This window comes from Ailuropoda melanoleuca, chromosome 13, assembly GCF_002007445.2.
Source record: "Ailuropoda melanoleuca isolate Jingjing chromosome 13, ASM200744v2, whole genome shotgun sequence".
NCBI classification, from domain to species: domain Eukaryota; kingdom Metazoa; phylum Chordata; class Mammalia; order Carnivora; family Ursidae; genus Ailuropoda; species Ailuropoda melanoleuca.
In genome coordinates this window covers 14,497,924-14,522,776 of record NC_048230.1, presented here as the reverse complement: position 1 = coordinate 14,522,776, position 24,853 = coordinate 14,497,924, and the positions used below count along the sequence as shown (strand labels likewise).

General features: G+C 55.0%; 1 protein-coding gene across 4 annotated transcripts in view; it reads right to left on the bottom strand.

Annotated features, from left to right (window-relative positions):
• LOC105236000 overlaps nucleotides 1-24,853 on the bottom strand; it is a 60,761-nt gene that overhangs the window by 1,727 nt on the left and 34,181 nt on the right. Inside the window, exons 1-3 of one of the 4 annotated variants that reach the window (XR_004619524.1) lie at nucleotides 10,921-11,468; nucleotides 8,734-8,900; nucleotides 8,408-8,504 (exon numbers count right to left, since the gene is read on the bottom strand). Coding sequence is in view for 1 of the 4 variants with exons in the window: in XM_034640352.1 (XP_034496243.1) it covers nucleotides 8,408-8,504; nucleotides 8,734-8,900 (264 nt within the window). In the remaining 3 variants the exon portion in view is untranslated. Of the gene's footprint in view, nucleotides 1-8,407; nucleotides 8,505-8,733; nucleotides 8,901-10,920; nucleotides 11,469-24,853 lie in introns of those variants that run through there. The other 3 variants (XR_004619526.1, XM_034640352.1, XR_004619525.1) reach the window with 3 other exon arrangements.

Genomic DNA, 24,853 nt, shown 5'->3' with positions numbered 1-24,853 from the left:
AGGAGAGGAAGAAGCAGGCTCACAGCAGAGGAGCCTGATGTGGGGCTCGATCCCGTAACGCCAGGATCACGCCCTGAGCCGAAGGCAGACGCTCAACCGCTGTGCCACCCAGGTGCCCCCACCACACTGAGATTCTAACCTCTTTCACACCTCTGAGTCCTTAGAGGGATGTGGAAATTGTCCAGGGCTCCCGTTCTGGGGCTTGTTGGGTGGGCGTCTGCCTAGTTCCAGAGAGCTGGGCTGTACTGAAGAATAGAAAACTAGGGGCTCCTAGGTGGCTCAGTCGGTTAAGCAAGTGTCTGACTTTGGCTCAGCTCATGATCTCGGGGTCCTGTGAACAAGCCCTGCCGGGCTCTCGGCGGGGAGAAGCAGATTCCTTGCCAAGCTGGGGCGTCTCCTCGGCTTGGCAGGGGAGTGCCCCTCCCTGTACGTGTTCTCTCTCTCACTCGCTCAAATAAATAGATAAAATATTGAAAAAGAAAAAAGAATGGAAAACTAGAAGCACTTGGGCCCCAGGCAGCCTCTGGACACTGATGTCACAGAACCAAAATCCCTCCCAGCTTCTGGAAGACGCCTATTAACACTGCAGTATGTTCATCTAGACACTTTCTCTGTGCATCCGTACCGTGTGTATGGATTTATTTTCCAGAAATGTGATCAAGCCATAAATTCTATGCAACTTGTTTTTCCACTTAATAATTTATCGTAGCCACCTTCTCATGTCAGAACATACAGATCTACTTCCCCACTTTTAATGCCTGAGTAGGAGTCTGTTGACTGGGTGAGGCGTGATTTATTACCCAACTTCTTCCAGCCCCTTGTCTTCCCAATGAGCAACTCACAGCCCAGGGAGGCCAAAGCCATTTTACAAGGAGACACAGAGGGGTGACCGCAAATGGTCAGTCCAAGAACTGTGATGAAAATGAGCACAGGAAGGTAGCCAAGTATGACAAGGCATCCCACAGCCAGCTCTAGACACCTCAACCCCCATGCCACCTCTCCACCACCCCTGCCGCATCAGAAGGTCAGAGGATGCTGCTCTGACTCTGCTGGAACTCTACCCTGGAGCCGCCGCCTTTGTCCTGGGCTCTGGAAACCTGCGCTGAGGCCTCTAACAAAGACCTTGGGGGCGCAAGGCCCCAGAAGCCAGTGCCCGGGGCTACCATCTGCTATGCTGATGTCATCACACATACGGGTTAGTGCCTTATGTTAACACCCTCTCTGGAGTAAAGCCACCTTCTCACTGGCCTGCAAATCATTTATTAAGAGATAGAGGGACTTGGCTCTCACTTTGCCGAGGGCAGACCCTTGGAGACAGAAGCCAGGACCCAAGCCACCCCTGGTGGCAGAAGGAAGATGATGGGGTCCACATTTCCCCCATTAGCAGCCCCCTGGCTTGTCCCCTTGGGCTGTGAGTGTCAGGAAGGTCGTCCCCACATGCCTACCGTCTACAGGAAGTGCAGGGGTTCAAAGCCAGGCTGCTGTCCCTGCTCTGCCACTCCCCAGCCATGGCGCCTTGGAGGGTCCTCTCCTCTCTGTCCCCAGTGCCCTCACCTGTACTCACGGGACTTGAATGGGAACGGAACAAGATCATCACCCGTGCAGTGCCTGGAACACGGCAAGCTGCCTGACGGGTGTTGCCACGGCCCCAGAGGGCTGGCGAAGAGCTAGCAGCAGTCGGGACATGGGCCAAGCTCTTCCCCAGCGTGGAGGGGGTGGGCGAGTCCTTTAGGCCTTAGAAGAAGGACTGATCCTCGAAGCCCCAGAGGAGGCTGGCTGGCTGGGGCAGCTGGAGACACCACCGGTCAAGCCACCTCCTCTTCCATTCACCCCAGGTGCGAAGCCTGGAGAAACAGCCTTTCCTGCGTGCGCCACGATGGGGCATGGCTGACGACCCTGGGCCAGCCCCGCACGTCCAACGAAGACGCTGCCACCCAGGACTTGTCAGAACGGCTTAAAGACACATGGCCGGTGGTGGCAAAGCCTAGATGTTCCCACCACAGGTGGTCCTGTGGCTGAGGAGAAGGTGACTCAGAAACGCTAATGGGAAGTGCGGGGAAACAGGACTCGTTGTTCAGAAATACCCTCTCCACAGGACTCTGCAAGAACTACAGACCCAAAAGCCAAGCTGCCTATAATTAGCACCAGGTGGGGGATGCAGGCCCCCCACCCCCACCCTGTGAGGACCATCCCTCACTAAGCCCAAGTGCAGAGTGTGAGGCCAGGGCCGAGGGGGGCTAGCACAGCTGGGAGCAGGGGGAAGGGCCGTGCTGGGGAGTCAGTGTCGTCCTGCCTTGTGCAACCAGCGTGGCTCAAAGGAAAAGCAATTTAAAACACATGGAAGAATTAAGGTACGCGACTTTGGTATACGAGCTTGTGCCCGGCGCTTTCACGTTTAATCTTTATTACAACTCCGGAGAGACATTATCGTTTCCATTTCATAGCTGTGGAAACCAGCTCAGAAAAGTCACGTAAACTGCCAAAGTCACACAGCCAGTACGCAGACAGGCCAGAACCAGGAACCCACCTCCTAAGAGCCAAAAGTGCCCCGTCAGGCTTGGAGGGCTTGGAGCCAAGGAGCCTCAGAAATGCAGCCACGGGTGGCCCAGGCTCAGAAGATTGACTGGGCATGGCCTGGCTGACATTCCAGCAGAGGAGATGTGACCTAGACAGCACTGGGGGAGGGGTGTCTACTGGCCAGGCCCCAGAGCCGGCTCTGTGACCTTGGGGAAACTGCTCCACTTCTCTGAACCCCAGCTGCCGGGTGCTGGCAGGGCAACAGAGGGAGATAACCCCTGACCCACTTCTGAAAAAGGAAGTGCATGAAACCCGTTGAGCCTGTTAGATGTCTTGGTCTTGGAGGCCAACTCCACAGCTCTCCCAAACTCTGGGCTGTGAGTGACCTGGGGCCTGGGAAGCAGAAATCCCACACCTGTCCTCCCCCTGGTCCCAGGGAGCCAGGCCTTCCACTTCCCCGTGAAGGAATCCGGGCCTGGGAGGAGGGGGACAGCAGCTTGCCAATCCTCGCTCCAAGTGTGAGGAGACAGCCAAGGCCTGAGTCACTCCTGGTCTGGCCCAGGGAGGTGGGCCAGCTGCCCGAGTGAGTGAGTGCTGTTCTCCTGACCTTGCCCAAGGTCAGCCCAGCCAGTCTCCTGCAGGACCAGGTAGCGTCCACCGAGGAGATGTGAGAGCCCGGGAGCCAGGGTCCTGGGCTCCCACTCTGACGGAGCCCAGTAAGGCTGTGTGACTTGGAGAAACCGCTTCACGCCTCTTAGCCTCGGCTCCCTCATTTGTAAGAACAGGTATAATGCCACCTGAAGGGATGTTGTGATGGAACTTACACAGGGGCCTGGAGCTAGTAAGCGCCCACGGAGACAGGTTGACGTGGCCTCGGGCACAGGCCTTGGCCCTTGGCTACACTCACAGCCCGAACAATCTTACCCAGTCCCGTGGCTTTAAATACCATCTACACGCTGAATGCAGGCTCCCAAATTTCTCTTGCCCTGAGGCCTCCAGGGCACACGCCCTTCAACTCTACACTTGCATAGCTGACCTGCCGCCCCCGCTTGGATGTCCAATAGCAGCTCCGACATAAGGGCCATCGGACTTCGTGGTTCCTTCCCCGACCCTGCCCCCTCCCATCTTTCTCATCTCTGTGAATGGCAGCTCCACGGGACTCAGGCCCAAAGCTTGGGCGTCTCCTTGAGTGCCCAAATTCTCTTACACCCCACACCCAGTGGCAGCAGATCCCATCTTTCCTTCAAAACCATCCCAGAACCCAGCCGCAGCTCACCACCTCCCCTGCTACCACCCCCATCCCATTGCCCCATTGTGGGCATTCCCCCATGGCCTTCCTACAGACAACAAACGATGGCGGTCATTCCTCTGCTCCAACCCCTCCCTCCCCCCCATGGCTCCTCATGTCCCCAGAACATAACCTAGAGCCTTACTTTGGTCTGCCAGGCCCCACGCCGTGTGGGGTCCTGCCTGGGCCACCTGCCTTTGCCGTCAAACCTCACTCGGTCCCCTCCCCTCACTCTCTCTGGGCGTCCTAGGTCCTTGCTCACCCACCTGCAAGCCATGTGCGCGCCCATCCCGGGGCCCCGATGCCCCCTGCTCCTTTCCTTCGGGTCCCTACTCAAGCACAGCCGTATCAAGCACCACTTCTATCTGCCCCGTTCCCTCACCGTTTGGCCTGCTTTGTTCTTCTTACAAAACAGACCACCTGAGAGATTATGTTTCCTTGCTGTTGACCATCTCCGCCCCTCGGAGGTAAGCTCCACCAGGGCCAGGCCTGTGCTTTATTCACTGTGCTGGGTACAGTGCCTGCACAGGGCCTGCCACTGACAAAGGCGATTTGTAAGGTGGACAAAGGAGGGAAAGGAAGAGGCAAGAGCGCCGTGAAGTGTGGGTCATCTTCCCTTCCCTTGCTCCTCTGGCTCATAGCAAGACAGGCAGTAGCAGGACTTCCTAGTTTCCAAAGCCCTTTCTGAACCTCTACGGTCTCATTTAGTCTTCATGAAAAACCTATCATTTCTATAGGGCCATGCATTATTAACCCACTTCACAGATCAAACAACCGAGGCCGAGTCAGTCAGTGCCCTGGTTAAGGTCCCAGGAGCTTCCTGCAGCCTGGCCTGAGGGCTTCCTCCCTTACAAGGCACACAAGGCTGACAGCAGGATTGTCCCTTGCCAAGCCAGCGTCAGCTCCAGGGGACAGAAAGTCGAACATGTCCAGGATCTGACTTAACATTCCACTGTGCCCTGAGAGGACCCAACCCTGAAAGGTAGGGGAGAACAGGAGGCCTCAAGAAGAGATGTGGGGTTAGGAGGCCAGAGGTCCCAATTGCCAGCACTTTCCTTTCCCCCATCCTCTCTCTTCTAGGAGGAGGGACTGTCCAAGGCCAGCTCTGTCTCTGCACACCTCTGGCTCCCTCCTCTGAAAATCCCCCAGGGACAAAGGACACACCAGATCTTGTGATCCATCTGTCATTGCTGTGATCCCGCCCTGCAGAGGGGACTCGCTGTCCCTTCTCACCTCAGATCTGGGCCCAGCCCAGTGGCACCGCCATCCCAGGCCACTAGGTGGTGTCCCAGGGCTCAGCCCCAGCGGCTCCCAGGGAACGGGCAAACAGAGCAGCTTCTCTCCTAGAACCCAAGAATCTGCCCCACCCCCACCTCGGACTGAAAAAGAGAGGAACCCACCCAGCCCAAGGGTCTCAGGGCCCAAGACTGGAAGAGTTTCAAAAGAATTTATTCTCCAAGTGGGAAATACAAGGCTCACGCACGCCACCAATTTCTAGCCCCGTGCTTGGCAGACCTCACGAACCCATCCAGGTATTACTATTGTCCCGTGGAGCCCGCACAGCCTTTACCAAGTGAGCACGACTGGCAAGCAAGATGCACGCCGCTTGCCAGCCCTTTCGTTCCCGAATGAGGAGACAACGCCCGGGATTACGGTGTCTCATCAGGAATCCGGGCTGCAAAAGCCAGCGGGGCTGGAATGAGGTCATATGACCCCTGGGACGCTTGTGTAACCATGGTTAAGTCCTGGGGAAACCTCAAGTGGGTAACGGCAGCGCTAATGGAGAGGCTGCCGGGCGAAGGGCAGCTGCATCCTTGTCCAATTGTCACCTCAGTTGCCATGGGGGCAGGGCGCAGGGAGGCCGGCTGCGCATCTGGGCTGCTGAGCTGGCGAGGCCGCCAACGGGGGAGAAGGGGAGGTGGGGGCCCAAGACACGGAGAGAGGTTCTCGGGGTCTGCGAGCAGGTGTGGGTGGGTGCACGAGTGTGGAAGTGTGTGGATGCGTGTGCGCGCCCGGCTGGGGGGAGGGCGGGGCAGCCCTGACAGAGGCGCCTTGTCCTCCTGCCCCGGCACAGGCTTGTTTTCTTCCCAAGCTATTAATGTCGCTGCAGCTTCAAAGGCCGGGTGACCTTTAAATGCCGAGCCTCCTGCTCCTGCCCAAGGCGTGGAAAAGGCTTAATGGAAAACTCAACCGGCCACAGCTGCTGGGGTGACGGCGACAAAGCCAGCCTGGTTCTGAGGGGACCGGGCTGCGGGACAGCCACACCTGTGCCCACCTCTGGTGGCACGATGGGCACAGCCCGAGGATTAAAGAGGCCTGGCTGGACTGAGAGGAACAGGAGGAAGAGGGGAAGACACATTCAGCTCTGCCGTGCCCTGCTGTGCGACCTTGGGTTGCCCACTTACCTCTCTGGGCCATACCCCATCATTTAGTCCCATCTAAGTCTGGGGCAGAACAACAGTCCCCCTTCCCAGGAAAAAAATCTTTTAAAAATCTGTAGAAGAAAAAAAAGGAAAAGAAAGACATTTGCTTTCCTAATTCTTCTCTCTCTTACCTCAACTTCCATGGCCAGGTGTGTAGCCAACGGAGCTCTGCGGTAGGGCCTAGGGTAAGAGGTTTCAGTGGAAGTTAATAAGGTCCCTCCCCTAGGGAAGGACTGGCCCAGCAGCCTCAGTGCCAAGGATACCGTCCTTGCTCATCTCTGCTCCTGAGGCTCCTGGACAGGGCTTGGCTGCTATAAAAGGCACCATCAAGAAGCCACTTGTGCCTTCCAGTTGAAAAGGTCCAAGATGAAGGTCCTCAAACATGAGTGACGTGTCATTGGTTTGGCTCATCTCGGTAGGATAATGGTAATAGTAGTGATGACCTACTATCTCCTGCTTCTTTCTGAGCCAACCCTATTGCAAGTGACTTCTGCATGCTAACATTTTCATCCTCTCTTTGCAGCCCCGCAAGGTGCATACTGTCACTGCGATTTCGACTTTATGGATAGAAAAATGAAGCACAGAAGAGTCCAGTGACTTGTTCGGGTCACACATTTGAGCCTGGGAGGTCTGACTCCAGAATCGATGCTGTAAATCCATCCAGCTCCACCTCCCCTCTGTATTCCTAGAGCTGAGCACAGAGCCAGGCACGTGGCGAGAACTCAGGTAACCGCGTATTGAACTGAGTCCTCAACAAGGCACAGCTGCCCTGGGGGAAGCTGGGGGTGCCTGGGGCCCGTGTTGGGGGAGCAAGGGAAGAGGAAGGAGAAGTTTCCAGGCAGAGCCTCACCCTGAAGGAAGAACCATGGGCCGTTTCCTTACAGAAACCTTTTCCCCACCCCACCAAGGTTGTTAGTTGCCTGGAAGACCAACTGTTTTCCACTTCAGCCAGAGCTGCTTAAAAACTATTTCCACAACAATCCCTCTCTCCATCAACAAATTCTAGCAGCTTAGCCAAGACACTCAACCCAGAAGCCTGCAAGGAGATCAAATGTCAGTGGACAGAAGGGGTGCTGGCCACCACTGCCCTACCCAGAGGCCGTAGTCCTGAGGAGCCCCTCTGGGCTGGTAGCAGTGTATGTGTCCCTGGGACCAAGTCAGTGGCCCAAACTCAGAGAAGGGAGTCACTGGCAGCTCAGGTGCAGGCCAGTAAAGCTGGGCTGGCTCCAGGCATGAGCTCATGCTGGCCCGGGTCCAGCTCCTTGGGGAAGAGGGGCCAGCGGCCTCCCTGGGCCTCTCCTTCGGGCAGTTGGGCTCCAGGTCCCTCCACAGGCAGGGCCTGCATAGTCTGGAGCTGAGCTCTCAAGTCTGGACAGTCCCAGATGTCTCTGGGCTCCTGGGACAGGAGGTCAGTCAAGGATGCCACACAATTTAGTATCTGAACATGCCCAGGGAATCCAGGCCAAGGAACCAGGATTCGGGAGGGGTACTCAGGGTAAGCAGGGGAGGGTCCTAGGAGCAGAAGTCCGAATCCTGCCCCCTTCCCCCCACACTAACACACACTGTGCACCCACCCACCGATCCATGAATCCCACTTCTATGAAATTCATATAATATGTATCCTGGAATACCACACAAAAGTAAACAGAAATGAGGTGTCTCTCTATGTCTCTCTGCTCTATCACTAAGGGGAGCAACGCAAGGCAGAAGACAGCAAGTACAGTCACGGTGCTATAGGACATTATGGTATGTGCGTGTCAGTATGTATGGAGAGAGAGGACATTCATAAGAAACTGATCCTATAGGTTTCTGCTGGGTGGAATTAGGTCCTAAGAGACAGATCAGGGAAACTTTTCACTGTAAATCTTATATATCTTTTAAATTTTGATTCATGGTCATACATTAATTTAAAAATAAAATAAGCAAATAACCTATAAAGAATAGCAAAATGACAGCAATGCCAGTGATTTTTTAACCTTTTTGTGTTGGTATATTATTGACAACAGACACGAATCACTTTTTAATAATCATTAGAGCAACGTCTATGAGCGCTAACCATGTGCCATGTACTTTCTAAGCACTTGGCATGCATTATCTCATCCAAGCCTCAAAGGAAAGCAATTATAATACCCATTTCACAGATAAGGAAAATAAGGCCCAGAGAGTTTAAATAACTTACGTGGGGTCACACAGTCAGTGATGGAGCCAAAATTTGAATCCAAACGGTCTGGCCCCAGAGTCCATGCTCTTCTTAATCTCCACCTTATACCGTCTCTCTAATTAAAACAAAACAAAACAAAGCAAAAACTGAATGATGGCAGAAAAAAGTCTGAAGAAAAAAGCAAACCACAGAGCCTCCAGGACTTTAGAATTTCTGTAGTCCTCAAGTCTGGGCTCCATCCTTCCTGTCTCTACTAATTCAGCAGGCCTTTGTCAGTCCTGCCTCAGTGGGAGCGAGGCACCCCTCCTCCCCCAGTGCTCCCTCCTGCTCAGGGCCCCGCCCACCTCCTGGTGGCCTTGCAGGGGAGAATGAAGGGCTGTGGTGGATGCCACAGCTGTTCCAGAGGTCAGACCACAGCGTGGGGGGTCCTCCGGGGCAGGGCAGGACCGGGTCTGGCCAGGAAGCTCCTTGCGGAGGGGATACCACACGTTGGTTGTAAACGGTGTGGAGTCTGGGGGAAGAGACAGCAGAGCACGGAGGTTACAAGGGGAGCTTTAGCTCTGGGCCAACCTCAGCTTACCCTCTGATCACCACTGCCTGGGTGAGTGGGGCTTCTCTCAGTGAGTGTCCTCATCTGTAGAATGGGATACCTGTTCCTGGGAGGACGGGTGCCCCTCCAGGGGGATTCATGCCACGGGTACCACACAGCTGCTCTCAGCCTGGGGCAGCTGTTAGTAAGGCCCTAAGGCCACACACTTCTCAGGGGCTGAGTCTAGAGCCTGACCCAGGAGTCAGGCCTGGGGTTAAGATCTTGAATCCAGCCCCGAAGGGGGACAGTGTGCAGCACAAAGGCCTCCCATCAGGTTGAGGGCCTCAGGTTGGGGGGGCTCTGGGGTCCCCTGGGTGGATCAGGGAGCTGGGCCAACAGCCCCATTCCTGGCCATACTCTGCTATGCATGCTCAGGGAGAAGGGACTGGAATATACTGGGGCCTGGGTCGCCCAGGCCTCCCACTCCTCCTGGGGGCCTGCCCTCTTGGGGAGGGGCTCCCTGCCATCACCAGGGGTGAAGGAACGCAGGCACACAAGCTGAGTGGCCTTCTCAGAAGTGCCGGCTCTGGCAGCTGAGGAATGCAGGCCCAGGGCTGGGGAGCAGAGCCTTGGGGAGGGGGTGGTTGGCCCTGAGCTTCAAAAGAACAGGCAGCAGCTGTGGCGGGGAGGGCCTCGGCCCTCCCCCTCTGGCAGCCAAGACACCATCAGAAATTCCACCCGGCAAGAAGGGCCAGCCCGGAGAGCAGATGGGATTCTTTAGAGCTACTTTCCCCAACCACAGGCTGCTACCCCCTCCTCGCCTTGGCCCCTTCTCAGGCTGCGCAGCAGCAGAGCTCCCCTTCCACAGCCTGGGGCGTCCAGAAGCCAGCCGCCAGGCATCCCCTCCCAGCCTGAGGCCCTCCCTTGTCCACTCAGCCTCACCTCCACACAGCCCCGTGCCCACCCATGCCCTCTAGAGAGGCAGGTTAGGACGGCAGGAAGAAATCCTATGTTCTCACTTCCAGATGGTGCCTGTTGCCAAAGGTCACAGAGCTCCCTGGCCTGCAATTTGATCCCAGCTGGGATTTGAACCCAGACTCCTGGGCCAGTGCTCCCTCTCCGTGTGGTGCACACACTAGCAACTCCAAAGCAGTGCGTGTCCTGCGTGTGCGACACGCACCAGCTCACTCAAACCCGCTCACTCGCAAGGCCGCGGGACACAAACAGCCCTCATCAGGTTCGCCTGAACACTGCCCTCCGCCCCAGGTCCTCAGTCCAGTCCTCTCTTCCCTAACTCTGAAGCTGTGTTTTTAAAATTATAGCCACACTCTCCTCCACACACACTAATCGGACTAACAGCCCACCACGAGGGCCACTCCCATCGGTGCCCAGAACAGCTTCTACAGTGTCTGAGCCAGCAAAGGTGAGTTCAGGTTGACCTGACCTGCAGCAACGCGGGCCAGAACCAGAGGCACCGCCTTCCCAGTTGCTCGCAGGATCAGCGCCTGGAACGGAAAACAGGGAAGGGCCTCGGGCCAGCGGGGCTGCCAGCCCTGGCCCTCAAATCTGACAGTCAGAGGAAGGGGGGGGCGGGAACTCTTGGAGCTCCCATAACCAGCCTTCTTTGCCTCCAGGGGTCTCAGTCTCCACCTCTAGAAAATAGAAACAGCCCCTAATGAGTCTCACCTCTCCCATCCCATCATGGAAACCTCCCAGGGATGCAAGGACATGGTGGGGGGAGTGTGTGTGGGGGGGTGGCTTAGAGCCAGAGAAAGGCACCGCTGCACCAGGGACAAACCATGACGTCTGCAGAAGGAGGTGGCCGTATCCCAGTCCCCCAGGGCTAGAAGGACTGGTACCCTTTCTTAGCTACAGAACCAGAAGCCCTTTCCACCCCTTTCCTCATATGAGATCCTCAGCAGAAGTCTGTTCTATAAGGACACCAAGTCCCTCGGCCCCTCTCCCCCAGAAGTTACACATAATCAGAGAACCTGCCATTTACCGAGTGCTGGGTCATGCCGCCCGGGCCTGGTGTTGGTTAGCCCTCACGGGCATCTAGCACTGTCCATCACAGCCTTCTCCCAGGACCAGAGCCATTTTACTGAGTCATGTGTGACCTAGAGGTTGTCCAGGGCTGTGCCACACCCAACCCCCGTGGCCTCACGTGGCAGAGATCAGTGTGCCTGTCAAGTCTCCCGACACACTAGTTCCTCGCAAGGGTTTTAAGGCCTGGGTTCAGCCCCCATGCTCTCATCTCCCGAGCTGTTTGCATCTCTGCCTGTTTCCCCTCCTGCTACCAGTCTGCTCTTGGGAAATGTTAATGTGCTTTTCTGTCAGTCTCAGAAGCAAACACTCTTTGCGTTAAAGCCGTGTATCGCAGAGGGTGGTGAGACTTCATCAGACTCCCCTGAGGTGTTTGCTAAAAACACATATTCTCCACCTGCTATTACATCGGAATCTCGGGTGGGGGTGGCCTGGGAATCTGCTTTTTAACAAGCTCTCCAGGTCATCCTGATGCCCAGCAAAGTGCGAGGACCCCGACCGCACGCTGATTCTAGTTTTAGCGCCATCACTAGCCAGCCGGGTGACCTTAGGCAAGTCATTTTACCTTCCGGGCCTCCAGCTTCCCATCTGAAAAATGGGCAAGGAGGACTAAAATGATCTCCAGACCCTCTGTGTCTGCCCTAAGTCCCCCGATGGTTCCCAGGTGTATGAACTAAATTTCAGGGCCTATCCACTGTAGGCACACATTAAAGAGAGTTCCAGTCTGACTGATTTAGGGAGATCTGCAAAAATACCTTTTCTCTGGCTCTGGGCCCCAAACAAATGACTTTTGGATTAATCAAGACACTTCCCCTCCCCCAAGCATCTCCTTGCTTCATTCCAGCCTGAGACGACCAGGATTCTATAAACACTGGGTCCGCACACCTGGGCTTAGTCAACAGTCAGCAAACAAAGGCTCTGCCAAATCACCCCACAAGCCCAAACTCGCACCCGCTCCACCTCTCAACGGGAAGCACCCCGCCTGGGATGTGTGGACCCTGCACACCCTTCCTCCCATCACAGAATGGGCATGAAGGGCTGGGTCGGACAGCAGGCTTGGCCAGAACAGCCCCAGCCTACAAGTGGGTCGCAAGGTTATCCAGACGTAAGAGCTGAGGCAACAGCATGGGAAGCTAGACAATCCGGAGTCCCCGGGTTCCTTGCTGATCACCCGTTAACACAGTGTATCTAGCGAGTGCTCAAGCATTGCTTCTAGTGGTAAACATAGGCTCGATTCGTCCTTCGAGGTCACGTATACTTAACGGTGGAGCTGTGGGGATCCACAGGGTGAAGTCAGATTCCCGCTGCCTTTGCAGGTGGTGAAGCTACGTGTGCTCCTGACAGACTAACCACGGGGGAGGACGAGCAGGAAAGGCAAAAATGGAAACCCAGCTTCGACAGTGGGACACAGCCGGGAGTTCCAGCCACGGTCTGCAGATCCTCCCCATTTACGGATCCCAAAACAGGTCGCTGTCTCGCTCGGAGCACGCCGGCTGGCCCAAATGATGGTGCACTGCACTTCACAGTTTACAGCGCTGGGGGGGGGTGCTGTCCACAAGCCCTTTCCATTCAGCCAGGCTCTAGGCTGGGCACGTCGCCTGCGGCAGGGACCCACGCTGGCACTGTGTGAGGCACTGCACCTACACGGAATCCTTGCAACAATCCCACGGGGTAGATGGAGAGACTGAGGCAGGCACAGAGGAATTAACTTGCCTGCGGTCTCACAGCCACGAAGTGGCGAGTCGGGATCCTTCCCCAAAGCCCACACTCCCAACCACTTACAGCACTGTCCCTGCCCTTACATTGATGGGCCTCTGATCACTGCATGGGCAAAGGGAGAAACTGAGGCTCCAGAAGGGCTGGGCCATGGGGTCAGCCTGGCAATGGTCCCCCCCGCCCCCGCCCAGGTATCCGGGAGCAGGGGCAGAAGCCCTGCATGGAGGCAGCCCCGGAGCAGGGAAGTAGAACAGAAGTGGGCACACCCCAGCTCAGAGCTGAGCCAGTCCCACCCCAAGCCTCCTCTGCCACAGCCCCCCAGGCCCGGAGGGGCCCATGCCAGGCTCCCTCTCCCACCCCCAGCAGGACCTCCCCGTCAGGGTCTGGGCTGTCCTCGACACTCAGCGGCAGGCCCCACAGGAGGAAGTGGCCACACTTGAAAATCATTACCATGCAGGGCTGAACTTGGGGCTTTTGTTCTTGAGTAAGGATGGTAACATATCACTTTCAGGAAGGAGCTGGGAGGGTGCGGCCGGCTCAGAATTGCACAACCGAAAACACAGGCTCAGACACACACAGGTCCCACATGGAAGTCTGCTTAGACAAGCCCCCTGCGGAAAAGGCCTCTCACCCACGGTGGGTCCGCACAGAGGCGGGACACAAGCTGATCCATCCCTCTGCTTTTCAGATCAGGGCTTTGTGGTCAGTCATCTGGGCAAGCCAAGTAAAGGAGGGAATAGCAAGGCAGCAGAGGCAGGATGGGAACGCAGGCCTCCAACCACCCTGGGCAGAGGGCGGTGGGGTGGGGGAGCCCCAGGTCCGAGAGAGGGACCACTTGGCCACATCTGGCTGGGAGGGGCAGCCCCAGCGCTGGGAAGACTGCCTACCTGCCCCTCCTCCCTTCCCAGAGCACAGCATCCCTCCTCCAACCACACAGGTGCCAGGTAGCCCCTGCCGTCCCCCTGATGCAAGGGAAGGACACCAAACAGCCCTCACAGGCACCCTGGCCGTGTCTAGAACAACTTTGCAGGGCGGCAGCTCTTCCTGAAAGAGTCCTCTCTTGCCCCTCCCCCTTCCCCAGGCAGTGGTGGGAGGGAAGGGAGAAAAGTCAGTCAACAGGGAAAGACCTGTTTTTTAAAAAGTAATACAAGAATAAGCCAGGTTTTGAGCAAGACCCATAGCCCTTGGAACAAGGGCTGTCCCTAGGTCCCCGGGCATGGGCCCCTGCTCCCCTCCCCACCTTGCAGGGGTCAGTCAGAGGGTAAGGCTTTCACCTGCTCCCCTCCTGCGCCTCATCATAGCTTCACCTCCAGGCCCTCAAGGAAACGGTAGAAATAGGATCCTTTTCCTTTGTCAATTACAAAGTAAACAGCTCTGGGGGTTCGCCCTCCTTGGGGGGCAGCGGTCCTCTCACACTCTCGGCCAACCCTGAGCTCCCACCCTCCCTGAGGTCCGCGGGGGGGTGGCAGCAAGGAGTACAAGAGAATGGGCTAGTTTGGGGCCGGCTGGCAGAGGCAGGCCACCCACCAGGTCCAGCTCACCCCCCTCAAAGCCGCTCTGTTTGTAAAGGGCTTTCGGGGACAGGAAGCAATAAACAGAGTCAAGCGGCCAAGATGCAGGGGCTGATTATGCAGTTTATGGATTTTCCAGGCCGCTTTGTACTCTCCCACCAGCTGCCTGGGGCTCTGCAGAAAAAGGTGCTGGCAAAAGACGGGCTGGTCCTTGGCTTGAAAGGTGGTGGACTTCTGCCAGGCCTAAACTGGGTCTCTCCTAGTGGGGGGGGGCACTGCATGCCTTGCCAGCCCCACAAGCACCTTCTCGATGCCGCACACCACCAGAGCCCCAGCTTCTCTCTCTCTCTCCAGCCCGCTGCTCACCTCTCCATCCTGCTCTAAGTTACTTGACTCCCGGGAATTCCCAGAGGGGAGGGCGTGCCTGGCCAAGGCGGCCTCTTCCCGAAGGTGGGTGGCCCTCCTTCACGAAGCTGCTCGTGGCTCAGCTTGGCTTGGCTGTCCTGGGAGTGGAAAGCGAGTTGGGAAAAGCTGAGCCTGGTGAGGAAAGGGGGTTCTGGGCTGCAGGGCCTCCCCATTACCCAGCTCAGCTCCCATTTTCTCCAAACAGGCCGGTGAGACGGCGGCCCCCGCGTGCAAGTAGCAGAGGGGTTCGCAAGAGCGACCATGGGGAGCGCCCCCACTCGTCTCTCGGTACCCGCTAACCAATGAGTAACACAAGATACACCCCAAAACGGAAAAGCACGCAGCCGAGACCTTCGGGGGCCAACAGGGAATGACATGAAAAAGCCAAATGAGCAGACCGTGCGCCCACGGCGCTAGTTCTGCTGAGGCGTCTGAGCGCGTCCTCGCGTATCTGCACGCGCGCGCCAAGTCCCAAGTAGCGGTTATGCTAGAGGTGGGGCCGCGGGAGGGGCTCTGCTTCTGTTTACTTCATCCCGCTCTGCATCCTTTGAAGTTTTTCCACAAACAGGCATTATCTCGGTAGTTTAAAATTAAGAATTGAAAAAAATAAGGTGCACTGCCGGTGGGACTGGGCGCGCACAGGGGCGTGGGGCTGGGGGCAGGGAACAGTTTGGTAGTTTCTTACACAGTTAAACACAAATTTACCATATGATCTAGCAATTCCACTCCTAAGGCGTCTACCCCAAAGAACTGAAAGCAGCGACTCGAACAGATATGCGTACACGCCCATGTTCTTAAGAACATTATTCACCATATCCCAAAGGCAGAAACCACCCAAGTGTCCACCAACAGATGAATGGATAAACAAAAATGTCGTGTACACATAAGGGAAAAGGGGGAGTATTCTTCAGCCATAAAAGGGAACGAAATTCTGACAGATGCGACAACGTGGAGGAACCTCGAAAACACGCTAAAAGCCAGACACGAGAGGACAAAGGCTGTATGATTCCACTACTGTGAGTTACCTAGAACCGACAAATTCCTAGAGACAGAAACTAGAATAGAGGGTACCACAGGCTGAGGGCATGGGGGAAGGAAGTCATTGTTGGATGAACAGTTTCTGTTTGGGATGATGGATAAGTTCTAGAAATGGATGGTGGTGATGGATAAATTACACAATGGTGTGAACAGACTTCATGCCACCGAATTGCCCCCTAAAAATGGTTAAAATGGTAACTTTTGTGTTACATATATTTTACCACAAGAAAAAGAAAGAAAGGGGCGCCCGAGTGGCTCAGTCAGTTCAGCGTCTGGCTCTTGATTTCGGTTCAGAGTCGGGAGATCGAGCCCCGCAGCCTGCTCTCGGGTTCCACACTGGAGGTAGAACCTGCAAGTTTCTCTCCCTCTGTCCCCAGTCCCAGCTCTTTCTCTCTCTCTCAAAAAAGAAAAAGAAAGAAAAAGAACTGAAGACTTCAGTCAGGCAAGAGGAGGCACCGAGGGGTAGAATCACCAGACAGAAGGGGGCGCTACTAAGGCTCTGCAGATAGAGGGCAACCAGCACACAGGAAATCCTGCCTGCACAGAGGGGCTCTGTCCCCATCGGCATGGAGGGGACAATGACACCCCTGTTGATGAGGACTGTTCACGTGGCCTGCAGAGTCCCACAGGCCATGGGGTTGCAGGGAGATGGTAGTGCAGGGGTACTTTCTGGAATGTTTGGAAGAGGTGGGTTATGGCCCACTCGGAAACGGTGAGTGTGCTGAGAAATGAAGCACGCATCTGAGAGCCTGGGCTAGAAAGGGAGCGGGGAGGCGAGCCGGCTTGCAGGTACTGCAGGGAGAGGCGAGGGAAGGACAGAAGGAAACCAGAGACAGAGAGTAAGAAGAAGGTGCTCCGGCAGGCAGCAATGACTCATCCATTCGTCCGGCACACATTACGGGGCGCTCTCAGGCGCTAGACGCTGGGGAGACGGAGGCCGGGGCAAGGGGGTAAGAGAACCATCTCCTCTGATGAACACCCAGTGCCCGTCAGCACCCCCCCCCCCCCCGCCCATCTTGCTCAAAAATATATCCGTATACCAAGCCAAGAAACCCAGAACTGCCTCCAGCCTCCACCTTCTTCCAGAAAGTAAAACTGCTTCTTACTTGAGGCCAAGCTGTTCAACTAGGAAGAAAGATCAAAACCACCAGTGTGGGCTGTTCACCCCGGTGACCGAGCCTCACTCACAGCAGCGCGCCCGGCCGCGAGCTACCAGGCATCGGCTGGGGTGGGATTCTTTCCTCCCCGAGGGGAGAAGCAGGGAGCAGCACGGGCATGCCGGGGCGGGACCCCGGGCTTTGAGGCCTGTGACGGCCAGGCTCCGAGCGCTCAGGTGCAGGGCTGCCAGAGGTCTTGCCCCACTCAGCTCCGACGGTGCAGAGACAAAGAGAAGCCATGCGTGGGGGCGCATTTGAGGTCAGCCGCGGCTCTGCCTCACTTGAGATAAGAATATTTAAACAGTGGACTTTGTTAGAAAAGGACATTGTATCCACGGCCTTCCTGAAATGTGTAATGTGTGTATGTGGCCGAAGAGGAAAGAGGGTGGCAGGCAGTTCTGAAACATCTCGCCTTGGCCACTGTGTCCCTCTCAGAGACCCACTCCTTCTAGAACAGTGCTGTCCAATGAGGTAGCCACTCATCACATGTGCCAATACAAATTTCAACTGTAATTGATTGAAGTGAAATGGAATTTAAAATTCAGTTCCTCGGTCATTACTACCACATTTCAAGTGTTCACTAGCCACCTAGGCTAATGGTAAAATGGACAGGACATATTTCGGAATGTTTCCAACATTGCCGGAAGTTCTATCAGACAGTGCTATTCTAGAACCTAAAGGGGAGCCCTGGAGCGCTTTGCGACAATTGTCAGTGGGAGACCAAGGACTGTGGGCCATTGATCCCCAGAAGAGGAACCGTTCCACGTCCTTCCGGGAAGGGTGTGTCGAAGACCCCTTTCTCCCGAGCAGGGGTGAGCACTAGTACCTCTCCTCACTACCTAGATCAGAGCGCTGGCCCTGTTCTATGAAACCTGCCAGTCAAGGCAGGGAGAAGCAGACGTCCAGCTAGAAACCCGAGTCCCACTTCCAAACCTCACAGGGTCCAAACCTCGGAAGACCATGTTCGGAAAAAGCCGTCCAATTTGTGTGCCCAGAGAAAGGGTATGCTTAGATCACAGGGCTTCTCCACTGTCCCCTCTCCTAGGTATGCCCCATGGTGGCCCTGGCACCGCCTCCCTGGGCTTGTCCAGAGCAATGGGAAGGAGTTGGAGAAAAAGAGCTCCTGAGGCAGAGGGGCCATGTGTGGGAGTGGGTGGGGAGTAAGGGCTTATAAAGAAAAAACCAGTATTTCAGGGAAACGTGATGGACCAGGCTAAGGAAGGGGATTCTGAGGAGCGAGCGATGTTGGGTGTTTGGGTCTGTGCCTTTGAAGCAACCAGAGAGAGCAAGACTGATCAAGGCACCCCCAGCCCTGCACACGTCACACATGGTGATGTGACATGGCTGACACCCTTGCACTCCTAACCTGACCGATCTCCTTCGGACTTCCCCATTTCAAGCAAGGTCCATCCATCGCCGTTCTCCCCACAGCACATCTCAGCCTGGCCCTCAAAGTCAACCAAAACGGAACCCATAGATCTGCAGTTGTTGCAGCAAGTGGCAGATCGGGGGCTGGGGACCGGGAGGAGGGCGAGCAGACGACGCACAGAGTGCAGGAACAATGGGGATCAGAGACCCGAGGAGAATCTCTGAGCCTGGGTTCTGCCCCCCGCCCTGCCTGATGGATCCTTGAGCAAGATCTTCTTTCCCTTGAACATTTTTTAAAAAAAATAAAACTGATACGGGCACCTGGGTGGCTCAGTCGGTTAAGCGTCTGCCTCCAGCTCTGGTCATGATCCCAGGTCCCAGCCCCTCATTGGGCTCCCTGCTCAGCGGGGAGTCTGCTTCTCCATCTTCCTCCACCCCTCCCCCAGCTTGTGCTCTCTCTCTCAAATAAATAAATAAATAACTCTTAAAAAAAATAAAAAGAAAACTGCTCTAAACAAATGCAAGCTTAATGAATTATCATAAGGCAACACCTTGTAAGCATCCCCGTCTGGAAAGGAGACATTGCCGGCCACTCCACAACCCATCCCTGTGCCACACGCTGACTTCTGTGGTCATCACTTCCTTGCATTTCTTTACTGTCCAAATATACAACCCTGGACACTGGACTTCAGTCGTGCATGTCGTTTGTCCTTTAAGTCTATCTTAAGCTACAGCTTCCCCCATCATCTCCTTTTTTTTCCTTATAATTTGTGAGTTGACGTGCCCAAGCCGTGTGACTATTGCCTTCTCTACTGTCTAAAGGTCATGGACCAAGTTTCCTTTTCTCTCGGGGCCTCACTTACTCCTTCCTTACCAGCACCGCCCTGGCCAACTTACGGGAGCTTCCGTGACAATAAGAAGAGACAGCCTGAAAGCACATCAGGAAATGCTTAAGATATTTTGTCAAGCAAAGAATGCAGGATACCAACGGATACAGCACAGGATGCTTTCAGCCCCTCCAAGGAAATGTGCATAAAAAAAGGGCCGGCAGAAAACACGCCATCTATCAATGGTCGTCCTGGATAGTAGAATTCTGCCTCCCTCTCTTTGCTTCTTTCTTACCTTTTTCCATGATCAACATATAACAATGTGACAGGGAACAAGTCATTTTCAAAACATTTTAAAGAAAAGGGTGCCTGGGATCCAAGGCACTCCCCCATCACAGGACCGCTTGGCTTTGCTCTCTGTTCCCAAGGCCACCCCCAATCCCGCTGAGATCCGCAAACCTCAAGCTTATCCCATGCCTGCTTCTTTGATGCCTCCTGGCCACCCTTCCTGCCCCGTCCTGTCTTCTCTCTGTGCCGCCAACAGAAGAACTCATCTAAACTATGTCGGGTCACTTCCTGCCTCCCCGACGCTCCTGTGCTGCTCAGACCCCTTCCTTTGTCTGCATTAGCACTCACCCTGTTCAGCGAGCCTCAGGGTCACCCGCAGTGCTGAACACACACTGCTGGGCTCCAGCCCCAAAGCTCCTGCTCCCTAGGTCTGGGGCCGAGGGTGGGGGGGGGGGGGGGGGGAGGCAAGAATGTGTGCGTCTAACAAGTGCTCCAGTGTTGCTCACGCCACTGGTTCACAGACCACGCTTTAGAACCCTCACCTCGGTCCTCAGCAAGCCCTGCCTGGCTTTCAAGTGCTAGTTCAAGTTCTCCTGTCCGGGAGGCAGTCTTCCAACAGCCAGGACCGGCCTCCCTCTGTCCTTTCAGAGCACGCTCAGCGCTGACCAAGTTCTGGGGATCTGGAAACGGGGAGAGCGCCCTAGGGGCCCTGGCAATGGGCAATGTGGCACATACCGTTCGCCGCCTTCCTGGCAGCTCCTATGGTCAGAGCCCAGAAGGGCACTTCCTCGGTGGCCCCGCATTACCCGGGAGGGCTTCTGAATGTCCCAGGGAAATGGAATCGTTTCCTTCACACACAGACTTCTGATTACTCACTCACGCATTCACTGTCAGTCAAAAAAATACTCAGTGAGCACCTACTGTATGTCCGGGTGCACAAAACGAAAATCTCTTTTCTCCACGGAAACCAAGAATTACAACAGCATTAAGTTACCACAGAAACCTGCAGAAAGGGCTCCTTCCAAAACCAGCCAAACAGCCCACCCCTGCAGCCCCGGGGACCACTGCCCGCACAAGGCCGAGGCCCGAGGGACAGGTGCTAGCTCCTGCCAGCGAGCACACGCAGTTGTGGTCACACCCACGTGTAGCCATGGTGAAGGTTTGGTCGCCAGTTGCAGGCTTCGTTTGTCCTCAGCTAAGCCACCCAGGACCCGGAGACAAGATTTATGGGCAGATATTGTTAGGAGAACAGATGTCCAAGGGAGCAGGCCGAGCAAACGGGAACAATGGTTGTGAGACAGGGAAGCTGAAGGGACTCCATTTCAGAAAGGCCCCATTTACTCACGCTCCATATTTCTTTCTTTCTTTTTTTTTTTAAGACTTTAATTATTTATTTGAGAGAAAGAGAGAACACCAGCTGGGGGAGGGGCAGAGAGAGAAAGAGAGAGAAGCAGAACCCCGCTGAGCTTGGAGCCAATGTGGAGCTCGACCTCAGGACCCTGAGATCATGACCTGAGCTGAAATTAAGAGTCAGACGCTTAACTGAGTGAGCCATCCGGGTACCCCTCATGCTCTATAGTTCACCTTGCATCTGGGTAAACCAAAGAAACTACTTGCCCACTCCAAGGGGGAAGCAAGGAAGTGAATTGTTCTCTGAGTTTCATCCTGGCCCCAAAACACCTGATAACATCTAAGAAGAACCGGGTCCCAAACATGTTCCAGGACATTAGCTTCGAACAAACCTCGGCCCACGCTGGCATCGATTCCCCTACCTTCGGTGATTTATGCAAGAACACCTATTGTTCACCTGACACACCCTTTCATTGGACCGTACCCTGGACTCCTGAAGGAACACCCTGGACCCTTCCCCTGTATAAACCCCTAATCCAGCAACAAGGAGACAGTCTCCTCCCCTTTCTGAGCTTTTCGGACACCCTGTCTGCTATACTCTCACTTAACGCTATTCAGTAAAGTCTACTTTCATTTCCTCCTGGATTGCATTTGATTTCTATACTGCACAAAGCCAAGGACCCTCTTGGCTGGTCCTGTGGGGCCCCCTCTGGGTCTTTGGACCTGCCTGCCTATGTCAGTTGTGATTATGCAGGCCCGGAACCCACTGGAAGGAGGCAAGAAGATACCACCTCCTGGGGCACCTGAGTGGTTCAGTCGTTAAGCATCTGCCTTCAGCTCAGGTCATGATCCCAGGGTCCTGGGATCGAGCCCCGAGTCGGGCTCCCCGCTCAGCAGGAAGCCTGCTTCTCCCTCCTCCACTCGCCCTGATGCGTTCCCTCTCTCACTGTCTCTCTCTGTCAAATAAATAATAAACAAAAACCTTAAAAAAAAAAAAAGATACCACCTCCTAATAAAAAGACAGCAGATGTCTAAAGAGCAGACCCATGTCCCACTTCTGCGAACATCTAAGGCTCTGGACACTTGGGCCTTCTGCCCCAGCAAGACATTCTGAGCAGGCTGACGATGGTGCAGATTCTCCGTGGTGAATGTCGGCTTTCCCGTGACCTTGGGCAACTTTTACTTCTTCGTGCCCCCATTTCACTATCTAACGATGTCTTTTAAAAAGGTGGTAAAGCCCAAAACAAGATGATAGAGGTCCCCATAGGAAGAATAAAGGGAGACATTTAAAAACAAGCAACAGGGGCGCTGGGTGGCTCAGCTGGTTAAGCGTCCGACTTCTTTTTTTTTTTTTTTAAGATTTTATTTATTTGACAGAGAGAGCATGCGAGAGAGCAAAAGCAGCAGGAGCGGCAGAGGGAGAGGGAGAAGCAGACTCCCTGCTAAGCAGGGAGCCCAATGATCCCAGAAGCCCAGGATTATGACCTGAGCCAAAGGCAGACACTTAACTGACCAAGGTACCCAGGAGCCCCAAGCGTCCCACTCTTGATCAAAGACTAAGGTCTTGGGGCGCCTGGGTGGCACAGCGGCTGAGCGTCTGCCTTCGGCTCAGGGCGTGATCCCGGCGTTATGGGTTCGAGCCCCACATCAGGCTCCTCTGCTATGAGCCTGCTTCTTCCTCTCCCACTCCCCCTGCTTGTGTTCCCTCTCTTGCTAGCTGTCTCTATCTCTGTCAAATAAATAAATAAAATATTAAAAAAAAAAAAAGACTAAGGTCTTGATCTCAGGGTCCTGAGTTCAGGCCCCCCATTGGGCTCCATGCCCAGCATGGAACCTACTTAGAAACAAAACAAAACAAACAAGCAACAAAAATATCATCTGTAAAAGTAAAAGAAAGAAACCGCAAGGAGACCATGCAGGGAAAATCCTTCAGCGCCTCAATGGGGAAACCCTGCGTGCATTCGGGTCCCCTGGAGCAGGGATTGTGGGGTGGAGGGGTGCAGCAGGATCTCTGGGGAGCTTCTGAAAGACAAACGTCTAGGGCCCCTACTGAATTAGAGTCCTCCCCGCCAGGGAAGGACCCCCGCAATTCCCATTCCCCGCTCCCCCCAGCAAGTCAAAGAGGCTCAGGGTATTCCGGGGGCTTCTAGACTTGAGACATCACCCACCCCCCCCGAGGTGAGTAGCAAATTATTATCTAAGAGGGGAAGAGGGAGGGACCGTGGCCACAGGGAAAACATCAAGGAAATCTAGAGAACAGCTGGAGAGGAGAAGGAATGTCAACATTGAGGTGCCCTTTGTTTCTGCCCCTGCAGCCCCCGCCCAGAGATCTTGACTCTGGAGAAGGGACACCATCCTCCCAGTTCAGGCCGACCAGTCCTCCACAGACCCGCTGCTTTAGCCAATGAACGTCTGAGTCCGGGGCTGTGCCTTCCTCTGACCACCACCGACCTTGGCACATTTCCCTGTGCTCTCCATGCCTTGGCCCCAACAGCCTCACCCTGACCATCTGCGACTCTTTATTCCAGGAATCAGATCGCGGTCCTCCTCCTCCAAGAAGCCTTCCCAGAGGCACTCTTCGGCGCACCCCCACACAGCCTTAGCCTGTTAGATTCTTGTCACACCATCAATGTGGCAGCACTAGTCACCTATCACAATGACCAGTGTGCGGTTGGTGGCCCCGGCAGACAGTGGATTGTTTTGGTCTCATTCAGTTCTTCGACCCCAACACCCAGGTCAGTGCCCAGCAGAAACCGGGTGAGCAATATAGATATTTACGCCGATCAGGAGAAAGGAGGGAAGGAAATTTTACAACAAACAGCTCCACTAGGCAAATTTTTCAAAACTCTAGAGAAATTACAGCCTGTGTGTGTGTGTGTGTGTGTGTGTGTGTGTGTTTTACTTTCTATGTGCCACGGAGAAGCCGAAGACCCAGGGAGGCAGAGATGGACAGAGAAGCACCAGGCTTGTCTGGCTCCAGGGTCCTTGTTCTCCACCAGTCGGCTGTGGTTGATGTAGCCCATGCAAAGGGACAAAGATGAACACCTGGAGAAAAACTAGCTCCCTCTGAAACCCTTGCTCCCTGTGGTTTAGGGGTCCCAGCGGCTCCAAGTGTCACGCTTTGGACAAAGCATGGATCCAGGTTGCTGTCCACAGGAGCAGGAGCCGTCTGTCCCTGCTGATGGCCCCTCGCAGTAAGGAATCAGGGACACTGCTGCAACCATCCGGGAGAGCCCAGGAGTCAGTGGTCCCCACTGGGAGAGGAGGTCCATTGAGAAGCAGTGACAGGAACAGTGCCATCCAGGGCCTTGGCGTGGAAAGGCATTTTTCCCCCACGCCCATGTCTTCTGGCCCGCTGGCTCAGGAACAGCAGAGGGGTGGCCTGCACCTGCCCCACCTGGCCTGTCTGGGCTCGGGAACAATGAGGAGGATGTTCCATGAGCCCGGGGGCTTTACTGGAGAGACACTGGGAAGAAAACCAGGAACTCTGAGTGTCGTCATGGTAGGTGGGGAATAAAGTGTATTCAGGGCTAACTGGGGTGACTGAAAATGAGCCATATGCCAGGTACGTGGTGAAGTGTATCCCCAGAGTCTTCATTGATTTTCACACCAACCCAGTGGGACGGCTACCATTCCCCTTGAGTCACCAACAGAAAACTCAGGCATTGCTCTGCTAGAAGAAGAGAGCGCGAGGGGCGCCTGGGTGGCACAGCGGTTAAGCGTCTGCCTTAGGCTCAGGGAGTGATCCCGGCGTTCTGGGATCGAGCCCCACATCAGGCTCCTCCGCTATGAGCCTGCTTCTTCCCCTCCCACTCCGCCTGCTTGTGTTCCCTCTCTCGCTGGCTGTCTCTCTGTCAAATAACTAAATAAAATCTTTTTTAAAAAAAAAAAAAGAAGAAGAAGAAGAGAGTGCGAGAAGACAACCCTCAAAAATGGGGTGTGTTTGGTCAAGGCCGAGCAGAGACTGAAGGGTCTCTGAGTAAGGCACTAAGGATACTTGCTCTCTGTTCTCCATCTTTCTTAAAGTCAGGACAAAATGAAATGGGATTTAAGTTAGATTCCAGAAGAAACTTGTGGACTAAAAGAGGCGTGAGAGGGTTCACTTCCCAGGACAGAAACCCAGAAGCTGCAGCTCCATCATGTCCCCATTCTGCAGACAGGAGCCTGGACAGCTTGATCTTTACCACCACGAGTATCTCCCGAACACACTCAGAGGTCTCCTCGGGCAATTT